Here is a 20,875-nt window from a genome sequence, read left to right on the forward strand (position 1 = left end):
TCTGTGTGCTGAACGGTTCAGAGTTCAACGTCTCCTCCCCTCAACTGGGGTGTCAAACAGATTTTTTGTCAGAATCACATTAACTGCCTAAATATTTTCTTAGGGAAGTTATTTGGGTACCTGTTCCTTCTTTCTTTGAGGTATTCATTAACTTCTGTCGAAATGTTAAAGCTACAGAGCTAATAAGAACTACAGCCAAGAGTTAATACAAAAATATGTTAGACACAAGCTGAAACATTTCAATATACTTGTTTATTGAAATAATTCCCATCGAACTAGTAAAAGTAATAGCCATTGAATGAACCTTTTAGATATCAATTTAGCAAACAACAGACACGAGGTGATCACGTTTGTTCACCAACATTAAGTGTTTTTATTTGGTAGTTTTCATTAATGCAAGAAAAAAATAATATTTTTTACCAAGGACTGGACCGAGGGTTTGCAGACCCTTGATCATGTTTTATAAGTTTAACGCTTAGACAACAATCACAGTTAATAAATAGTTTTTGTCTGAGTTGCAAATGCCGATTTTCACTTCACTGTAATTGTAGCTACAAATTATAAATTATTTTGAAAAATCTCAAAACCTATGAACTAAACATGGGTAGTACAATTTTTGAATTTTAGTTTCATTGTTGGTCATCAACAACAATAAAGACAATATTGTTGCCACTTATCAATGAATACAAACCTTTTAAGAAGTGAAATGCTTATGGAGAATATTCAAACTGGAATTTTGCCACTCTCTCTTTCTCTCCAAGCCCATTCTTTGTCTTACTCAGTCAGCTGACTTGGCCACACACTCGCTTTAGTCTACATAGCAGCCGCCTTGGGAACTATCAAATATTCCCAGACTGAATTTTTAACAAAGGCATTGTGCTTCTTATGTTTTGTATTCATTGCACTTAATAGTTATGAAACTTTAGAAAGAGTTTTTAGTTTTGTCTGAATCAGTATCTTATTTCCTCCAAAAGGTTTGGAAATGATTGCATATTACCTTCAACCTGCAAAACACTTTTAGTCTTCACATGACCAGACATTCTGAAGCTGTAATATTACAGTATGGTTTAAAAAATCACCTCTTAGATATACGATATAATTTATTTTATATTCTAAAAGTATAATGTGTGAAAATCCTTTTTACATGCATAATCAAAAACCAAAAAAATTAAAAATTATATAATAGTAGCCTAATACCATTTTTAAACTAGATTCTCACAAAATGTTTCAAGATGAACCTAACCCAACATTTTCCTTTGTTTATTCTATGGCTTCTATTTTCTCTCCTAAAACATTTCCTTGTAATACAGGCAGAGTTTTTACAATAAAGGAGGTGGGTTACAAAAAGACGACTTGCGATTCAACTCACAATATAATGAACAAAGGTGCAAAATTGTAATGATTTGATGCAAACGTACTTAAGAGATAATCTCGTCTAATTAAGTGACTAGAAAGTAAGTAAGCCTGCTTGCATAGTAAGCATGTCTAACAAGGGTCAATCCCTGGGCGAGGTCAAGCGGAGAATCTTGGTTTCTGTTCCGTCTTCTAGAGAAGATCCGTGAATCTGAGGTAGCTCTGACGTTCCGCTAGCTCCATCATCGCTCTTGAGGTACTCTCATAGATCTAAGCACTTTACTTTGCTGAAAAAAAGAACATCAGTGAGCAACGTTTACATCGGAGTTTGAAACACATGTTTTAAAATTGGTGATGGTCGGATCCGGATATTGGACTACCGACTAAGTTATAAACAGTTTTTCAAGTTAACATCAGTAATGTTTTCCAAAAGAGGCGGGTAAAGATTTATATCTTTTTAGAATTTTTTTTACAGGACTTGACAAAGTGTGTTTACGTCAATTTCACAACACAATGTTTAAAAAAATGTTGGTATGTAAACTTGTAAACTACTAGTTAAAACGTAACTCAAGAATTATATTAGGCCTAGACGTGGAAAGAATTTACCTAGACACAAGAAATGCAAGGGACATTAATTAAAAAATAATTGTTATTGAGTTTTATTACGCAAGGCTTAAAAAGTTCAAATCAAATAATTCTTTATCCGTTATATACAAAATAACATGTATTGAATAGAGTCAAATAGGCTTTAAATACATGTATACAACTATGAAAAAGTGCTTAAAATATATTTTTATATTTACTGTCAACAAAATAATCTTGAAAAAGTGAAAATTTCTAACTGAATATTTAAACAGAAATATAAAATTATTGCAATCACAATAACATGAGCAGTTGATAACATAAAAACATACATCCATTTCCCGGGCTTAAATAAAAAAAATAAAAAAAAACAAAGTTGTTTTGGGAGGAAATATAGCAGAAGAAAGCTCTTTTGTAATTTGTTTATGTAAGATAGCCAGTCTAGATTTTGTTTAGTTTAGACAAATTTATTTAAATTATTCACAATTTTTGTGACGATAGCAGGATTAGGCCTACCTGACGCCATAAAATTCTATAAAACATTTTTTTATATTCTAAAACCAGCTAAAAATATATTATAGGAAGGGGGCATCTAGTTCTAACCATAGACAAACAGTTTTTAGTTTACACCATTCAAAATACATTTATGTGTGCTCATGGATAAGATTATTTGACTTGAGAGATGTCAACCTACCTGGTACTCTGTATCGGTGTCCATGATGCCGCACACGGCCACCACCTGGTAGTGACGGGCCTTCATGTTGGCTAGTGACCGTCGTATGAGCCGCATGGCCGACACCGCAGTGTTGGTGGCTCGCAGCTCGCTCATCTGCTGCGGAGTGTGGCTCGGGTCTAGCACTAGCAGTATCACCGTCTCGTCCCGCAGCACTTCCACACCGATGATGGTCCGACTGTGACCTGTGATCATAATTGGTTATGTATGAGGGGTCAATGGCTTTGAAACTAAAGTTTCCCTGCGTGTTAAAACATATTTTGTTTTGAATTGTAAATAAAGGGGATAAGAGGCTAGCTTTCCTTGGAAGAATTGCAGGTAGGCTATGGAACACACAATATTTTGTCCCCTAGGGTATGTCAAGTGTACAGAGTGTTCACAAATAACATTTTTATGCTACTTCCTTTTATACATGTAATTGTTTGTATAACAAGAAATACCGCACAAAATAAACTGTAAGTGTTTTGAGACTTAAACCAAAAGAGCTTGAAAGGGGAAATTTTTTCGTTGTTAAAATTTAATGACAATATTTTTAACTAAATGAAATGAAAGACAAAATTTGTTAATTTATGAGGCGAAGTTAATCTTTTTTGGAGTGTAAATAAGTTATAATTAGTTAAGTGTAAATAACAATTCTGTCATTGCTATGTGTCTGTTTGGATTAAAATACATAACTTTATTTTTGCATGCAATTTTACTGCATATCCGACTATTCTTAACGATTTGGTAATCCAAACAGGGCTGGATCACAATTGCTTTAGACTCTAGTGTGATTGTGTTTTACTCTGAAAAAGAATGCGAAGCATATCCCAAGTTGACTGGTAAGGAACTATTTTTTTGCAATTTTTAGTTGTCATACTCTTCAAAATTTGAGTATTAACTTTTTGGAAAACTCAGATCAAATTTTAATTATGAATAAAACAATAAAACGTTACAAAGATGTAAATTTTCTCAAGATATTTGATTTGGATGGGTTAAAAATTACCAAATAAAAGGGTGGAATTATTTTTTCTTACCTTGGTGTTGTAAGTAAAGAGGAGGCTTAAAGTCATCATGAGCCTCGAAGTATTGCCGCACCCAGTTGAACAGTTCCGGGTGACTGCCGTTGGCACTTGTAGGTCTATGGAAGTCTACCAACTGGCATCTGGAAACGACAGAATATATTTTGAAAATACCGATTTCAAGACAGGTTTGAACTCAACCTATCAATTTTAGTACAGTAATAATGAGACCACTGAACTATTTATGTTGTGTTAATTTCTTTGAGGATGGAGATTGAGATATTCCTTTCCATATCCAGTGGCAATGATTGAGGGGTTGGTTGCACACCCCATTTTAAGAGGAATAGATCAATAAATTATTGTAATGTTATGCATAATATAACTTCATGCAATCGGGTGGTTTTCACCCCTGACGTCTAAAGGTCAATCGATGCCACTGGCTATGTTTATTCTGAACCTAATCAAATCAAGCTTTTAACAATTATATGCTTAAGTTTTCAAAATTCATTACTATGGAAGACCTACATGCCATTCGTACAACAGTGTTAAAAATATATAAACACTAAATGTATTTAACTGGTAGTGGTTAGAGAGTAATGTGGTCACACAATAGAAATAAAATAATGAAAACATTAGTGAAATACATCTACAAGTATACTATATATATAGCCTGAATTGTAAATTTAAAAAAAATGCATAAATATAATGAAAGGTTGATTTCATTACCTTATTCTTAAAGATGATAAAACAGTGACAACTTCAGTAGCTCCAATCCACTTACGAGTGTTTGACAATTTGCCTCCGAGCTGGTCGCAGCCCTGTAACAAGCACGTCAGATTTACGATCAGCCACTCGCTGTTCTTTTGTTAGAGGCTAACGTGGGTAAAGTAAATTCTGATTGATGGAAAAAGAATGTCACAATTTAAATTGCTAGCTATTAGTAGTTTTCTAGAAAAAATCAAGAAGGCATAAAAGATGATGCAGAAACATAGTACAAGTGGACAGAATAAATGTGTCTTTATGTTCAGTTTTTATCAATCAATCAATTTATTTATTGAACAAAAATTGGTTACACTGCATGTTACACAATAAGTGCAAAAACCATACGAGGTTTGTATCTATCAACATATTAATGAAAATATATATTTTATATATATACCAGCAGAATACCCATGCTTCGCTACGGAAACTTTCAAATTGGTTGAAGTTTTTAATAAATTACCTATCGCCAACGAGCTATCTCCTTCATAGTCTATTTTCGGATATGTTATTGCTGATAGATTTTTCACCATCCAATGAATCTTCGCGAATGTCTTTCAGGATGAGTTTGTTCATACTTTTTGATTATGTTCTTCACCTGCTTTTTCCTTTGTTTGTCCGTGCACCTGCTACGCCGTTTACGCCTTGATGTATTTTGTTGAGATTACGGGATCGGTTGACAATTGGGAGAAACGGGCTCTTTTTGTGGCTATAAAACATCGAAGTGTCAGCTAGACAGGGATTGTGTAAATCTGAGTATCTTCACGGAATTACGTTCATCACCAAACTTGATCTTGAAACTTGTCAGTTGTATACAGGGTGTTCAAAAAAGGTGGGGACAAAATTTGGGTACTGATTCCTTGGGTCAAAATAAAGATAAAATCAAGAATAATTTTTTCCAAAGTCACTCTGTTAACCAGATATCCGCCCTTTTGTATTTTGCACATTTTTATCTTTTGAATTTTTTCAACGGATCTTTATGAAACTTGGTATGTAGGTAGAAGAAACCCATTCTAGAAAAAATATTCATCTTGATTCAACCTACAATTTCAGAATGACGGCCATTTAAATCTTTCAAACTTAAATTACTCAAAAATGGGTGATTTTATAAAAAAATGTCAGGAACACTTTTATTTAGTATTTTTTATTCCCTATCAAACGATGCCAAGTCAAAAAGATCGAATGAGAAATAGCTGAAATAATACGATTTTTATTTGTAACATGGGGTAGAATAAGGCAGAAGCTAGGCAGGTTTGCCCCATTTTACAACTAAATTCGTAATATTTCAGCTTTTTCTCTTTCGATCTTTTTCAACTTGGTATCGTTAGATAGGTAATTTATTATAGGTTATTTATTGTCTTTAAACTTCCACTGTAAATTATACCATGCATACACAATTTTAATGGAGAATTAATGTTATCATAGAAAATTATAAAGTTGACATTCTAAATATTTGTTTGTAGTCTCCTACTTATGTGAACATTTCAACCAACAGAATGACAAAAGTTCAAAGTATTATATTTTTTACCAAACTAAAACTAAAATAAAAGTTGGCAGTATCTTATCTGACCTGCAAGTCAAAGCCTTGGTGCCACGCCCACTCAATGTGATGCTGCAATCGGGAAATGGAAGGCATGGCACTGCGTGACGGCATCTCTCCTCTCACAGCCCCCGCCACGGCCCACTGCTTGTACAGCTGCTCATTGTAGCCTGTGTGCTGCAGTAGTGAGGACAACATCATCTGCATATTCCTACACACAACACACAATGTAGCTAGTGGTTCGGATTCCACTATAAACTGTAGGTCCCTTAGTTGCAATTACAATAGACTCCCTCTTATCCGGACACCTTTTAACCGGACATCGGTTTAACCGAACTACACTCGGCGGAAATGACATATCTTTAACCGGACAATTTTTATCAGCATATTGGTTTAACCGGACTAGATCGGCAGGAAGTGGGCAGTACTGAAACGACTGTTCTCGTGGGAAAGATTTGAGACCAGTGATCACGTCTCTAAATACAATGCTCTCCTAAATTTAAGTCGAATATCACAGTAAACTGTCCGTTTTAACGAGTTTTTGGGGACGTCGGTTTAACCGGACCCGAGGAGTCCGGATAAAAGGGAGTCTACTGTAGCTATATGGGCTATTAACTAACAGCTGTGTCTAAGGAGTATGTCAGCCTTAGTCACTAACAAGAACAAGACTAAAAGATCGCGCTACTCATCCTAGACTCATCTCCATTCATACTTTGGCTTTTCATAAATGAAAAGTATAATTTATAAGGTACATTTCAATACAGTGAATACCCTATCAACCACTATAAGGGGGGAAAGGCTAATAGTTTGTAGAACCTGTTTTCTGGTTATAATCAATGGTTAAAATTTTAATTTACAGGCTAATTTAGAAAGATGTCAACAACAGTCGTTTTTAAGTTATTATAACCACTATTATGTTCAAATCTACAATTGCACACACAAAATAAATTTGATTAAATGAACAGTTCTTTTTTTATCTTCACAGCGGTTAGCAACTAACTGCCTGTTGGCAGACAGTCCCATCCATTTCACACCTAATTTTACAATTTATTTGAATTTTGCAATATGGTTTCAGTTTCAGTTACCCTGTATTTCAGTTCAAGGGGGAGAGATTGAAAGGGGTTTACTGCAATATTCTACAATCTCCTGTATACATTACTCATTTTCCTTACAATAATGACCCACTAATTCATAATGTTTTCAATACGAAACATGATTCGCTTTTGTGCGCTAATCCTTAGATAACATACATCTTACATACATCTTGCAACAATTAAAAACAGTTTAAGATCAGATAGGGAAATTATTAAGTTTTTTAATGTTTTGATTGTATATTTTATCTTCTCTACTCAGATTAATTTGCTAGTCAGCATATGCCACTTTGTACTAGCCTACCTGTATCCACAGCCCCAGCCCTTGTCTCCGTAGGTGGAGGCATAGTGGTCGACCGTGGTACACATGAGAGTGTGGGCAACGTTGGGACAGCCGCTACTGATAGCGTACACCTGAGGAACTATGTCTGCAACATGCAAATAGTGTTGAAGCATCATCAAAATTAAATGTTTATTACAACAGGGTAGTGAATAGAATGGGTTTACTTCATACAGTAGTCAGTATTAATTTGTTGCTTAACTGCTGCTGCCTTGTATTAGAAGAGACTATGATTATGCCTATTGTGTTAGGTGTTTAGCGATAGAGAAGAAACACTTGATGATACAAATATATGGTGTCTAGCACTGGTCGCTGCTGTCTAGAGCAAAGTCCAACACCAACCCCTTCTTCATGAACTACAGCGCTCACAGAGGAGGAAGACCTTGTACCCTGTGTAATAGGAATTTCCATACAGTGCTCACCGTTCGGGCTCCAGCTTGCTTGTCACAAGTATATTATCAATTATCAAATTCAGGCACACCAAAACTGAAAGCGCAATGTCGTCCCATAAGTACGTTTACTCTGTACCTTACTTCTCTGTAGTTAAAACAGAGCAAACTCATCAGTTTTTGACTGTTATTAGAATAAGAATAAGAATAAGAATAAGAATGCTTTATTGCCGTTACACTGGTTTACATGCATGGCACAGTCAAGGAAATGTCTTAGAACTAAGGTTTTAACTAAGGTTTAATTTTACATCATTTTAGATTTTAGATCAGTGACAAGTAAAAGATTTTAAACTTATCTTAAGTGAGTGTGATTATAAAAACACTTACATTGATAATATTATTATGTATTCTTAGAATATTAATGACTTTATTTCACTGTCAAATTAAAAATGTTGATTTTACAGCTTGATGAGGCAAGCATACTCTTAACAACTCTAACTCTTACTCTCAACTCAACTCTAACGTTTGATAGTGATATATGTACCTTTAGAGCAAGAGCTGCTATCATCAACACCGCTACTCTCAGCCATCCGTAACTCTATTTGTCTCTCGTAGTAGTCGGCCACTGAGAGTTCCCCCGAGTACACAGCTCGCTGCATGTTGGTGAGGCTCTGCTCCCGGAAGTTTCCTTCGTTATCCATCCCATACTGCGCCTAGAAACACAAAAAATTTTGGCTGGAGTTGAAAAAAAAAACTACGAGTGATAACAAGACGGAATGTCAAAACAACCAGATTAAACTGTTAAAAGGGTTAAAAAATTGTTTTTTTTCATTATTCAAATTGGTAATTTTGCAAATATTGCCTTCTGAATTTTCAAATTTTTTGCTTAATATTTTTTGCTTGTAACTGCAATATATAGGCCTAACATTTGAAAAAAATTATTATTGGTGAGTCGGTGGCTCAGTTGGTAGCACCACAGACTTAGGGCCCAAGCCAGCGTTGTCCTGGTTCGGATCCTTCTATTTGCCACTACTTTTTTATCAGTACAGTTAACCCTTGTACTGTACCGGCTACCTAAAAAAAAAGCAATCCAAGGAATAGCCTCAAAGATTAGGGAAACAAAGATTTTTAAAGGTGATTATCTATAAGTATAAAAGAGGATATTGTTTGTATATATATTTGTTTGTTTGTTTGTTTGGCAGGGATAAACTCGGACACCGCTCGACAGATTGTAATGAAACTTTCAGGCATTATTAAGCATTATTCAAGGAAGGTTTGTGTGAAGTTTGGTGCTGATCCGTCAAAAGGGCTCCGCCCCAGTGGCTCTGGAGTTTCCCATGTTAACCTTATGAGAAATGGAATTACTGAATCTTAACAGCTGTTTCAATTAAACAAGTTGGTTCTGTTCTATGATGTTCAATAGCATTAAAGTTACAAGGATTACCAACAGGGTGCAGCACTATTATTTCTTTTACATTTATGACAACAGCTAATTTGCAACCAAAAGGTGAGTGAGCGTAGCGAACGAACTTCAACCTGGAGGCGAGTTAGCGTAGCGAACGAGCTAACCTGAAGGCAAGTGAGCGTAGCGAACGAGCTAACCTGAAAGCAAGTGAGCGCAGCGAACGAGCTCCAACCTAAAGGTGAGTGAGCGTAGCGAACGAACTTCAACCAGGACGTGATTGAGCCATGCGAACGAGATCATCTTGAAAATTAAACGTAACGGTACTTAAATTATAAATAGTCAAAGGCAAGACAACGTCTGCCGGGTTCAGCTAGTACAATTATAAAACTTATTCTTATAGGCCATAGTTTAAATTGAAATAAAGCTAGATTTATAAACACCAATCCAATAAATAAATTAAATGACATAATCACAGTGGATGAGGTTATAAGAACTCCAATACTTATGCTTCATTTGAATAAAATTACTGGTACAAAAATAAACAATTAAAACAAAATTATATTTTGCGAGACGACACACTTTAAAGCAAACACTCACCCTAAGTAGCTCAAACTCATGTTGTTCTCTCAACCTCCTGATCTCTTTGTCTCTTTTCTCCATCTCCCTGGCGAGCATTCGATCACACGAGACGTCTGGGCTGAGCGGCGACATGACTGAAACATAACATGGCTTTTGTAACACTACATTATAGTGTAGCCAAAAATACATTTCTATAAACTGAAATATATATAATTATGCTTGGGTTGGTTTTTTTTTTGTTGTACCTACAGGGAATGTAGGTTAGATTATTCTCATTAAAAGTTTGGAATTGCAACACAGATTCTCGTTTATAAAAGATTATGTAACCAAACAAGGTTCCATATAGTTCAACACGAAAATCATTATGAACTAATGCAGTTGATACACCAAGCCCCTCTAGTCAATTCATTGCCATGCCTTGTTTATTATATTGCTCTGAAATTTATAGTTAACCACTTCAAATGCTTTGACTTGCTTTGATCACCACTTTAATACACAACTCTAAACTCTTTTGAAAAATTTTATTATTCTAAAACTAAAACACTATCATCTAGATTGAGCTACAATGAGGAGTTTCAGACAAGTAATGAATCAATTACTCATGACTGAATCCAAGTTTGTTGGTTTTCCTTTTATTTAATTGTATAGTTTTAACATATTTTATCCTTTTGTTGTATAAATTGGAAAATTGTTGTGTTCATTGAGCAGTGCCCTAAATTATAAACACCACAAAATAAATTATTTTAAGTTGTTTGTTAATGTAGTTTATTTTTCAAGAGAGGAGGTTATAAGTCTGTGTGTTTGTTTCAGATGAATTACCGATTTGACTAGGCTGAAATTTAACACAAAGGTATACCAAAAACCTGGGCCAAATATGGGGCTATTCATGTGTTTATATCTCCTAAGGCTTGCCCTTTGATGTCCAAAGTATCGCCTTGGACATACTTTGGAAGTTATTATGGATTCGTCGCTGTGGTAATAATCAGAAAACAATATTTACACGATTTACTAATTTACTTGATTAATGTATGGTAATTTAAGTAATGATTAAAATAATTTACATTTACTTCGATTTGATTATATTTGTTTTATTCTTCTGCATAGCTGATTTCATTGACTAGAATTTCATAAAACTAACTTATACAGTTGATTTTTGTTTTATTATCCATGGCTAGTCTGTTAAAGAATCACAATATTCTTTTGTGTGTCTTCTCTCTGTTACAAATGTTGGGTAATACTAACATTGACTTTGGAGTCTGAAGTAGACTTCCATATTGTAACCACCACTGTGGCCATAAAAAATACCCCCGCCGCAGCAAACCTGCAGACTAAGCGAATTTCAACTTGTCTGATTACATTTTTACTCAAATATTTCCATAAATAAGACATACTATTTATTCCCTATTTAAATAACATTAAATTTAACAAGTGCTTAGGTTTGCTGCTACGGGCAAGGTAAAAAGTGTTTTTTGACCATACGTGAATAGTATGGGATGAAATAAATAAATTTGCCAAATTTTATCAATATATATCCATAAACAAGTAAACTACAACAATTTTTATTTTCTCCATAAGAATAACATGGGAATTTTAAATTAAACTATTTTTGAATTTTCTCCGTGACCGTTAGGCATACAACAGCGCTTCAATATACTAAATTATTTCTTTTTTTAAGCTCTACAAAACGGTTTAGAAATAAATTGCAAAATTTTTTGTTTTTAGGGTAAAAAATGGGAAAAACACATTTTTACCCCATAAAACCCCCCATAAACCCCTGTTCCCATGGTCCGATTATGCTGGATCGCGAACTCGTTCGAATAAACGTAGGTTTACACGTTTGTACCAAATTTCATCAAAATCGTATCATTTTTGCTCGAGTTATCGCGCTAACGGACACATATATATATATGTATATAAATATATATATATATATATATATATGAATTTGAATGGATGGTGTTTTTGGCCTCTAGGGACCTCAAAATGAAAAAGTAAATCGGTCCAGCGTCCAGGTCTTACCATGAGTACTACGGTAATAGCTTATTCCCTATATGGGAAATTCGCTAACAGGACAAAGAACATGAACCACTTATGGAGTGTTTACAGCCTCAAATTATATTTTACTCTTATTTTTGGTAATATAAGGAAAACATAATCATCACCCTTCAGAGATGCCACAACAGATTCCTCCAGAAAAATGTATTAATATATAAATGTATGTGTTATGGCCAACAGGCAGTTTCAAGAGTAACTGTACCTCCCGCACTTCTTTCTAGGAACCGATTCAACATCGTTTCAGTCCCCACTCTCCCTTGTGCTACCACTATTAATCAGTTGAAGCCTGAAGACTTACGTAGCAAGGAGCCCGCTCCCATGTGTAGCAGTGGATCCACAGGACCAAAAAAATAATCGTGGGTTGAGAAATCCCGTTTTAATCCCGCATGATTTGTTTGTTCAATCCCGAGTGTTATATTTGATGTATCATGTTAAATAGTAGTTTGAACAATCAATATATATAATTCCGTAAGTCAAATTTTTGTAAAGAAATTGTGAGTGACTGGATGGCCGTAGAAGGATGGGAGGGGTCTTATTTTAAAGGTCTTGACGTGAATTTTGAGGGAAAACTATTCATTTTAGCGAATTTCCCATATAGGGAATAAGCTATTACCGTAGTACTCATGGTAAGACCTGGACGCTGGACCGATTTACTTTTTCATTTTGAGGTCCCTAGAGGCCAAAAACACCATCCATTCAAATTCATATATATATATATATATATTTATATATATATTTATATACATATATATATATGTGTCCGTTAGCGCGATAACTCGAGCAAAAATGATACGATTTTGATGAAATTTGGTACAAACGTGTAAACCTACGTTTATTCGAACGAGTTCGCGATCCAGCATAATCGGACCATGGGAACAGGGGTTTATGGGGGGTTTTATGGGGTAAAAATGTGTTTTTCCCATTTTTTACCCTAAAAACAAAAAATTTTGCAATTTATTTCTAAACCGTTTTGTAGAGCTTAAAAAAATAAATAATTTAGTATATTGAAGCGCTGTTGTATGCCTAACGGTCACGGAGAAAATTCAAAAATAGTTTAATTTAAAATTCCCATGTTATTCTTATGGAGAAAATAAAAATTGTTGTAGTTTACTTGTTTATGGATATATATTGATAAAATTTGGCAAATTTATTTATTTCATCCCATACTATTCACGTATGGTCAAAAAACACTTTTTACCTTGCCCGTAGCAGCAAACCTAAGCACTTGTTAAATTTAATGTTATTTAAATAGGGAATAAATAGTATGTCTTATTTATGGAAATATTTGAGTAAAAATGTAATCAGACAAGTTGAAATTCGCTTAGTCTGCAGGTTTGCTGCGGCGGGGGTATTTCTTAATTATGCGCCAAAAGGGTGTAACAGAATAAAATAATTTACATTTAAATAGCATGGGAATCTAATTTTATGTATTTTTATTTAGTGTAAACACAGCTGTGATTATATAAATTGAAAAAAAGTTATAACTACACCTGTGCATATGTTATTATTTTGTTATTGTAAAATTGTTTGTGAAGCAGTAAACAACACAAAGTGAAAATTAGATCAAATCTTTTGAACTGTAAACAATTTGATACTTTTAAGCTTAATACTTTACAATGGATTGTTTTTTTGCACAGTAATGTATAATGTCGAAAAACTACCACGCAGAGTTATTGTTCCTCGAAATGAAAACAACAGGCACCAGATTTGGCACAATATTAATGGAAGAAGAATAAATGAGCATCGGATGAACATGAATTTATTCCTGTGTATAGATTACCACTTTTAAATGAGAGTGCATTACACAGGGTAGGACCAAAGAACGATTTGATTTGGTAAAATTTTGGCACAAGGACAAACCTTCACAAAAGTGGGCATTTATTTAAAAAAACCCAGTGTTTACCCATGGTCAACTATATGTTGCTTTTAGAAAAGTAAAGAGGCCAGATTATGTTAAAATAGTACTAGAACCATATAAAGACCAAGTAATCAACCGAAATGGATACTGTACTACAAAAAACAAATTGTTTCAGAGAGATTTTGTCGTAGAATTAGCAGTTTACAATTTCGATGATGACATTATCTCTATGTGTTTTTCTAAGATAATTTGTCTATATTTAAAGAAATCTATATAGATTTAATTAATAGTCTTAAAGATTGTTTATTGGAAAATGTTCCATAGTTGTAAATTATGATTAGAAAGTTTATATTATAAACACACCGCATGTGCTTTGGAATTTTTATTTTAAATAGAGCAGACATCAAAATGCATTATGCAGGTATGTAATAACTATTATACGTATCATAATTTACAAAAATATTAAATGATAATTCAAGGTAGGGTAATCCATGAGACTAATAATTTGTACAAAATAATTACCATAATATAGGGGCTATTGCCCCTATACAAGCCACTAGTGTTATTAAATTTTGCTACAGTAGTTTAATCAATTGGAGTTAGTTTTTCTCTAAAATTCAGTAGAGAAAATAAAAATAGACGTCATAGCCAATAATCCCGTTTTATCCTGCATCCCGTTTTAATCCCACTCATGGTCTAAAAATCCCATTTTCAGGATAATAATCCCGTGTATGTAAACACTGGGGTATAGCTCATGCTACTAGCTTTCCAGAGTGCAGCTATGTGTGTCGAATATGGTGTATTTGCTATATATTTTATAAATACGTCAAGTAAAGTTTTATTGATTTAATGAACACTTTTATTGATTAGGCCTATACATGGTTTTTATATCTTTGTATTGAACTTATTGTTATGTTTTTATGTTTTAGTAGGATACAGATTTGTTAAGTAATACCATCTGACTAAAAATCACAAGAACCAAACATAAAGTAATTCATTCTAATCTAATATATAGTGACATGCAAAGAACTTTCATGAACATATGATAAAGCGAGTTAGCAAAAATAATTTCAGATATTTCTAGTCAATTTGCAGACTTCATGAAAAATGACATAACAAATTACCTTCAACATTTACACTATTTAACATAATAACAAGATTAGGGTTGGATATGATAAACACATTAATTACAACAATTTAAAACAAATGTATAGGTAGGGCTTAATACGAAAGTTGTGAATTGTGTTAATGTCATATAATTGCATAGTAAAGTAATCAACTAATTGTAAACTATAAACATGAATAAAAATACTCCCTTAGTAGATTTCCCATCCTTATGGAACAGCTGAAGCCAATTTAACACGTTCACTACAGATCGCCCCATATATGCAACGCTGCGGTCATTGCAACGGACCGAGGTCAATATTTTTATAATATTAATTACTAAATTACACATAGACCGGGTATCACTATAACAGCACACGCAGACCACCAGTAAGGTAAAAAACAGCATATGACGTCACTAATCATCATATACACAGACCAAGTGAGACCACTGCAGAGAATTGAGGGCCTTCAAATAGACTGTTACGAAGATATAAGTGTTTTAATAACATTGGGACACCGATGCAAATATGCAAATATTTTAATGTGACCAGCTGTCGCATATGTGCGTCGCTGGTCCATACGAATGAAAGATTTAGAACTACTGTGGTAGCAATAGTGTTAATCAATTAATTGTATTGAGTTTAAAAATCATCTTTACAAATTTTACAACCGTAGGTATATAAACAAATGACTAAAGCAATTATAATTTTTGAATATTATAATAATTGGTAGGTCTACTGTAATTAAAATATAGATCTCAAACTTTTCATAAAATCATTATGTACAAGAGCAGGTTAGCTATGTGTTCATTATATAATGTATAATATAAAGTATAAGTTTTTATTTCCTGTTTGTTTTTTCACATTTGTTTCACTTTTCTTCCAAAAAACAATGGAGTTAATTTAAGACATATATTTTTCATCCATCACTTTATGACTGTTTTTTAGGGGTTTTATAAACTCAGAATAAATTAAAATATGAGTGTTTGATGAAATGCCATTGTAGCTAGCTTTGCCATACTATTGGTTTCATTGTCAGGAATATTATTTAACTCTTGGATACATCAAACAGTTTTCAAGAGTCAAGTGATGTTTTTAATAATTAACTAAACTTTCTTCTAAATAAATAAATCCTCAATCAGGTAGGTGGAAAATGTCATAAATGAATCAAAAGTTATGTGATACAAAGACAGTAAGGAAATGTAACCTTTTATTCTAGACTATCATGTTTTGGAAAAAATAGTTGAAAAACTCAGTAAAACGCAAAATTCAACCATAGCTGGAATTATTTTGAGAGTCAAATGTTACCTGGTACCTTTAAGGTACCTACGTTCCAAATCTCAGATCAGGATTGTACAACTGGAGTTTTAAACAGGACTAAAGAAAACTGTCTAAAGAATTAAACAAAATAATCCTAAAAATTAGGTACGGTAACGAATTCTCTTTTTCTTATTTTTGTCCTAGACATGAGCTTCAGATTGTTTTTCACATTACTTCAGGCTAGACCTAGGGGTTGCGGCATTATCACTTAGATAAAATCCATTGGTAATCTGGTGGGATTTGAACCCGGGATCTCAGGGACCAAAGTTCCGCACTCTACCTCTAGACCATCTCGCTCCCTAAGTATTGATATCACACGTAATCTGCAGCTTATTTAAAAATATATATTTAATTATATATAAAGCCCAATAATGACGTTGGACACAAGCGTATGATTTTCTCTAATTCCAGGAACTGTAATATGTAGAAATGTAATCAATAGTGGTCATAATTTTTGTTTAAATTTAACAAAATTTACCTATATTATCGTCGTTGAAGAAATAACTAGTGTAATTAAGCTTTAGTAAAATTATTGCTAGAGTTGCTTTCAAGATACAGTACATGGACATAATGTATAACCAATGCTTTAAGCTGAAATAAAAATATAATAAGTGCATTTTAATTTGGAAGCAAGCTTTCAAAATTGCCTTGTAAAGTAAAGAATGGACAGTGCAATGCCATCTACAAGAAAATTGAACATTGTAGCATGAACATTTGTCTTTAATACCTTTTTGGTTAAAGTGGTCTTCAATGTGAGCGCCTAAGTCTTCTGTCGATTTGAAATTCATCATACAACAAATTGGGCACATTTCAGTAGCTTTTTCAACAGAAATGTCTGAGCTCACCTGCAAATGTCATCTTAATAGGCGAAACTTCCTTAACACTAAAAAGGTAACAAATCAAAATAAGAAAAAATTTGAAACTTTCTGTGAAATGAAAGTTGGGAAAGTTTAAACAAAAAGTGGAGGAAAATGAATAAGATTTAAGGCATTGACACACAATTATAAGGTTCAAAACAACACCGTCGCAGAACCAAAGCAATATTCACAAACGGACAACGACAACCATGCAATTAGATTATGGCGAGATAAAGTTAAAAATCATGCATGATTATGAATAATTTGTAGCCTATCTGCTACAAAAACAAATAACGGGACACTTGGCTGAATTTTCTACTTAGAGTATTTTCATCCAAAATGTCGGCAGTGAATTTAAAATGTATAATGAAGTACTTACTACCACATGAAACTAATTTTAGAAAAATAATTAATTTACTAAGACGTTACTGTATTCTACAAAGGATTTACTTGAATACACATACAAAGTGGTAAGAATACACTATAGATCTACTTAGAGCATTTCCCTTGTATTAAAACATAAAGTAGGGTATATTTTACTAGGCTACAGGCCTATTGGCTTTGAATAGGGTGTAAGTTAAATAGAACCCCACTAATCTGACCTTCCATTATAACCTTGATTATAATAAGGGATCTTTCATTACAAAACTTGGTATTTAAGCTATTTTATCTTTTAAAAAATCTGATTCATTAAATTATTAAATAAGTTAATGCTTTATCCCATTATGAAGTTATGTTATCTTGAGATTTAAGCACGGCCAAAATATAGTATCGTAGCCTATTGCAGCTAGCAAACTTACAAACCTAGTTAACTAAGAGAGTTCTGTTCATGATTTGAGTTGTTGATCAATTTTAAAGATTTTTACCTAGGGGCTACTTTAACTTTGAATAACTTTTTACTGGCCTAATTTTGTAAAGTTTGGCTTAAATGTGTAGTCTACACTCAAAATTAAAATATATCTCTTGCAAACAGGCGATAATGAGGTTCTATTATTTTTGTTAAAAAAGCTTTTCTTCTACAACAATTTAAAAGTTTATCAACTTTTACATACCCATTTATTTGTCTCGTAATACTTGAATAGGCTATCTTACCTTCCCAGGACTAAGGATGTCTTTATGTTCAATATTGACATGAAGTTCAAGATCGGAAGCATTAAAGAAGTTCTGTGCACAAAGCGGACAACTGAAAGAGCCTGATGGCGTATCGACTGGAAATGAGGGACTAGTGAGATCAAAGTGTTGCCTATTGATATGCTCTTCTAACTGTGATGTGTTTTCATTGCTATAACTACACATGGGGCACTTCTGAAGCCCCGGTGTCATTAGAGAAGCAGACGAACTGCTGGAGAGGTTCAGTGCTAGTTGAGACCTCCTCGGTGACCATCCTGAGGCACCTTCTTTTTCCAAAGACTTCAAATCACAATACGAGTTATTATTGTTGTTGATATTGTTCGGCAGCCCGTTGTGAGGTTTCATGCTGGCGCTCCAGTTAGACATTTCCTCGTGTCTCTCCGAGTCATCATCGTCATCAATAAAAGTAAGAAGTTCCTGTTCCGGAGTTAGGTAATCCAGATGGGCAGTGTTTACATGTGTCAACATCTCATCAGCTGTCACATCTTCAAGGTCACAGAAAGGACATGACGCTGCACCTTTCAAGTGACACATGACGATGTGCACTCTCATCTCCTCATCACTCAAACCATCAGCTCCACATATCTCACAGGAATAATTCAACTCTGGCATTTTTGCCGCCATTACAATCTGCAACGCCATAAGTATTAAGCAATTTTAACTGAAAATCACATTTTGTAAATGGATTTAATACAATTATTTACAACTTACATAATACAGAACTGTTGAAAATACAGTGCCTCACTTTCCCATATAGAATGACATTAAGTTACAGCTATGCCTATTCCTTCACGGTTCACTGAGATTCTATTAAAGTATGAATTGATAACAGTCTAATCGTATAATGGGTCAATACAATACTTAACCATGATAAAAAGTCTATAGTCTTAAAACCAGTTAAAAGATGCACTAACTTATTACATTGACGATTGGATTGTCAATAGGTACTGTACTATCAAAATAAAAAATCATTAAGTACAAAAGTTAATTTTTCCTACCATTTGCAAGATAGACTATATTAAAAGAAAAGTTAACTAGAATACAAGGCAGAAAAAACTTAAACGGGTACACTTCCATATCTGTTGGCACAAACAACCGAATGAGTAATATTGATTATTCGATTGTTTAATTCGATATATCGTTTGGTTAGTTAGGTTAGGTTAACTTTACCTATCTAACCAAACGATATATATCGATCGATATTTTCATTCAGTTGTTTGTGCCAACAGATATGGAAGTGTACCCAATTAAACTTAACATCTTTGCTATTATCGTTTAAGATCAAATAGGCCCTAGCTAAAAAATTATAATTGATCCATACTAGACTATCAATAATTGTATCAAAATAATGAAAATAAAATCTGTTAGGATATTTTATACTTAACCTTTAGGCCTATCAAATAAAAATGTCATCCGATAATATAGCCTATTGGAGGTTTTCTGCGGAACTGTAGGCCTACCCGAGATAATATCTTGACAATACGCTTAAAAAAAGACTTGAAGTTTGAATCATTAAAAAGTTAGTTGTAGTAAGACTTAACTGACCTACATTTCCTTTATTACTGGTATAACTCTACATAACATAATCTAGGGCATTGCCTGGTTAATGTTTTCCTGGTAGGCTATGTAGCACTACTTGTTTAGGAGATAAAAAAAAACAGTTTCACCACATCAATATTAATGGTTGCACGTTTAAGATTTATTAATGCCACTCTGGTTGTGAATCTTCATAACTTAGGCTACCTATACTCCTTATCCTTATGGGCATGGAATTCCCATGCAACATTCCTTGAAGAACAGATTACGTAAAATTATAGGAGTTGCTAATACTTATACCGTAAAAAATATTATGCCCTTAAATTGTTTGAAATTATTGGAGTTTTTACAAACCCTAAATGGCTAAGAAAATCGTAACCTAAAATGGATCTAATAGTGCCATAGACCCTTATTTACGAACGTATTAATGGTTATGGAATAGTTGAGTAAGTGTCTTACCGAAATGTCATGAATAAAATAAAACTAGCAGTTCTATAACGAACAGTTTTCGGATATCAAATAAAATTTGGAAGGAATCCAGTTTAAGACCAATTTTACTGACAGATCCTAACGAGTAACGAGTAAACGAGATCAAACAGCAGTGTTTCCACACGACCAAAAAAATAATCCCGCTTACAGGGTCGAAAAATCCCGTTTTATCCCGCTTTTAAATCGGTGAAAAATCCCGTTTTATCCCGCATGATTGTTTTGGTACAATTTCTAGTATTAAACTTTACGTATCATTTTTATAAGTTGTTTAAACATCACTATTATATTTTGCTACAGTATTTAAACAATTTGAGTTAGTTAATCTCTAAAATTGAGTAGAAAAAAAATAAAAATAGTCGTCACAGCCAAAAATCCCGTTTTATCCCGCATCCCGTTTTAATCCCGCTCAAGGTCTAAAAATCCCGTTTTCGGGATAATAATCCCGCGAATGGAAACACTGTCAAACAGATGGATGCAACTGCAGACGACAGTGTGAAAATTTAACCATAGAGTAAAACTTTTAACTTACAATATCAACTAATCACATTGGCAAGCTAGATATAAATCCATGACATTATTATTATAATTTGTTCTCGAATTTGGTTTTTAAAGTGCGTGCGTGGAAAAAATTGCTGCTTCAACTTCCATGCACTTTTTATAGCTCTAAAAATACTAGATCATGAGAGAAAAGAGAGAGATATACGTAAAAGATAGCCAGAAACTCATATATCATAGTTAATTATTTATTCAA

The 20,875-nt window shown here is 33.6% G+C and overlaps 1 protein-coding gene across 1 annotated transcript; it reads right to left on the minus strand.

The window, feature by feature from the left end:
• Positions 1-1,082: 1,082 nt before the first annotated feature.
• Positions 1,083-20,207, minus strand: LOC128989888 (zinc finger-containing ubiquitin peptidase 1-like). Its single transcript, XM_054412012.1, has 11 exons — positions 20,095-20,207; positions 18,061-18,729; positions 16,839-16,956; positions 9,791-9,906; positions 8,333-8,501; positions 7,364-7,487; positions 5,999-6,179; positions 4,396-4,487; positions 3,685-3,812; positions 2,630-2,853; positions 1,083-1,640 (listed from the first exon to the last, which is right to left on the minus strand). Exons 2-11 carry the CDS (start codon positions 18,721-18,723, stop codon positions 1,596-1,598), a joined length of 1,860 nt encoding a protein of 619 aa, XP_054267987.1. The 5' UTR covers positions 18,724-18,729; positions 20,095-20,207; the 3' UTR covers positions 1,083-1,595.
• Between the last annotated feature and the right edge of the window lie 668 nt (positions 20,208-20,875).

This window comes from Macrosteles quadrilineatus, unplaced genomic scaffold (genome assembly GCF_028750875.1).
Source record: "Macrosteles quadrilineatus isolate MER2022 unplaced genomic scaffold, UCM_ALF_1.0 Scaffold_3__2_contigs__length_128488019, whole genome shotgun sequence".
Lineage (NCBI taxonomy): Eukaryota > Metazoa > Arthropoda > Insecta > Hemiptera > Cicadellidae > Macrosteles > Macrosteles quadrilineatus.

Excerpts from the sequence above, each read along its gene's own strand:
- LOC128989888 (XM_054412012.1), bottom strand. The coding sequence starts at position 18,723 with ATGGCGGCAAAAATGCCAGAGTTGAATTATTCCTGTGAGATATGTGGA. Across the intron at positions 9,907-16,838 it reads AGACCACTTTAACCAAAAAG|TCATGTCGCCGCTCAGCCCA; the intron begins GTATTAAAGACA and ends GTTATGTTTCAG. Across the intron at positions 8,502-9,790 it reads ATGAGTTTGAGCTACTTAGG|GCGCAGTATGGGATGGATAA; the intron begins GTGAGTGTTTGC and ends TTGTGTTTCTAG.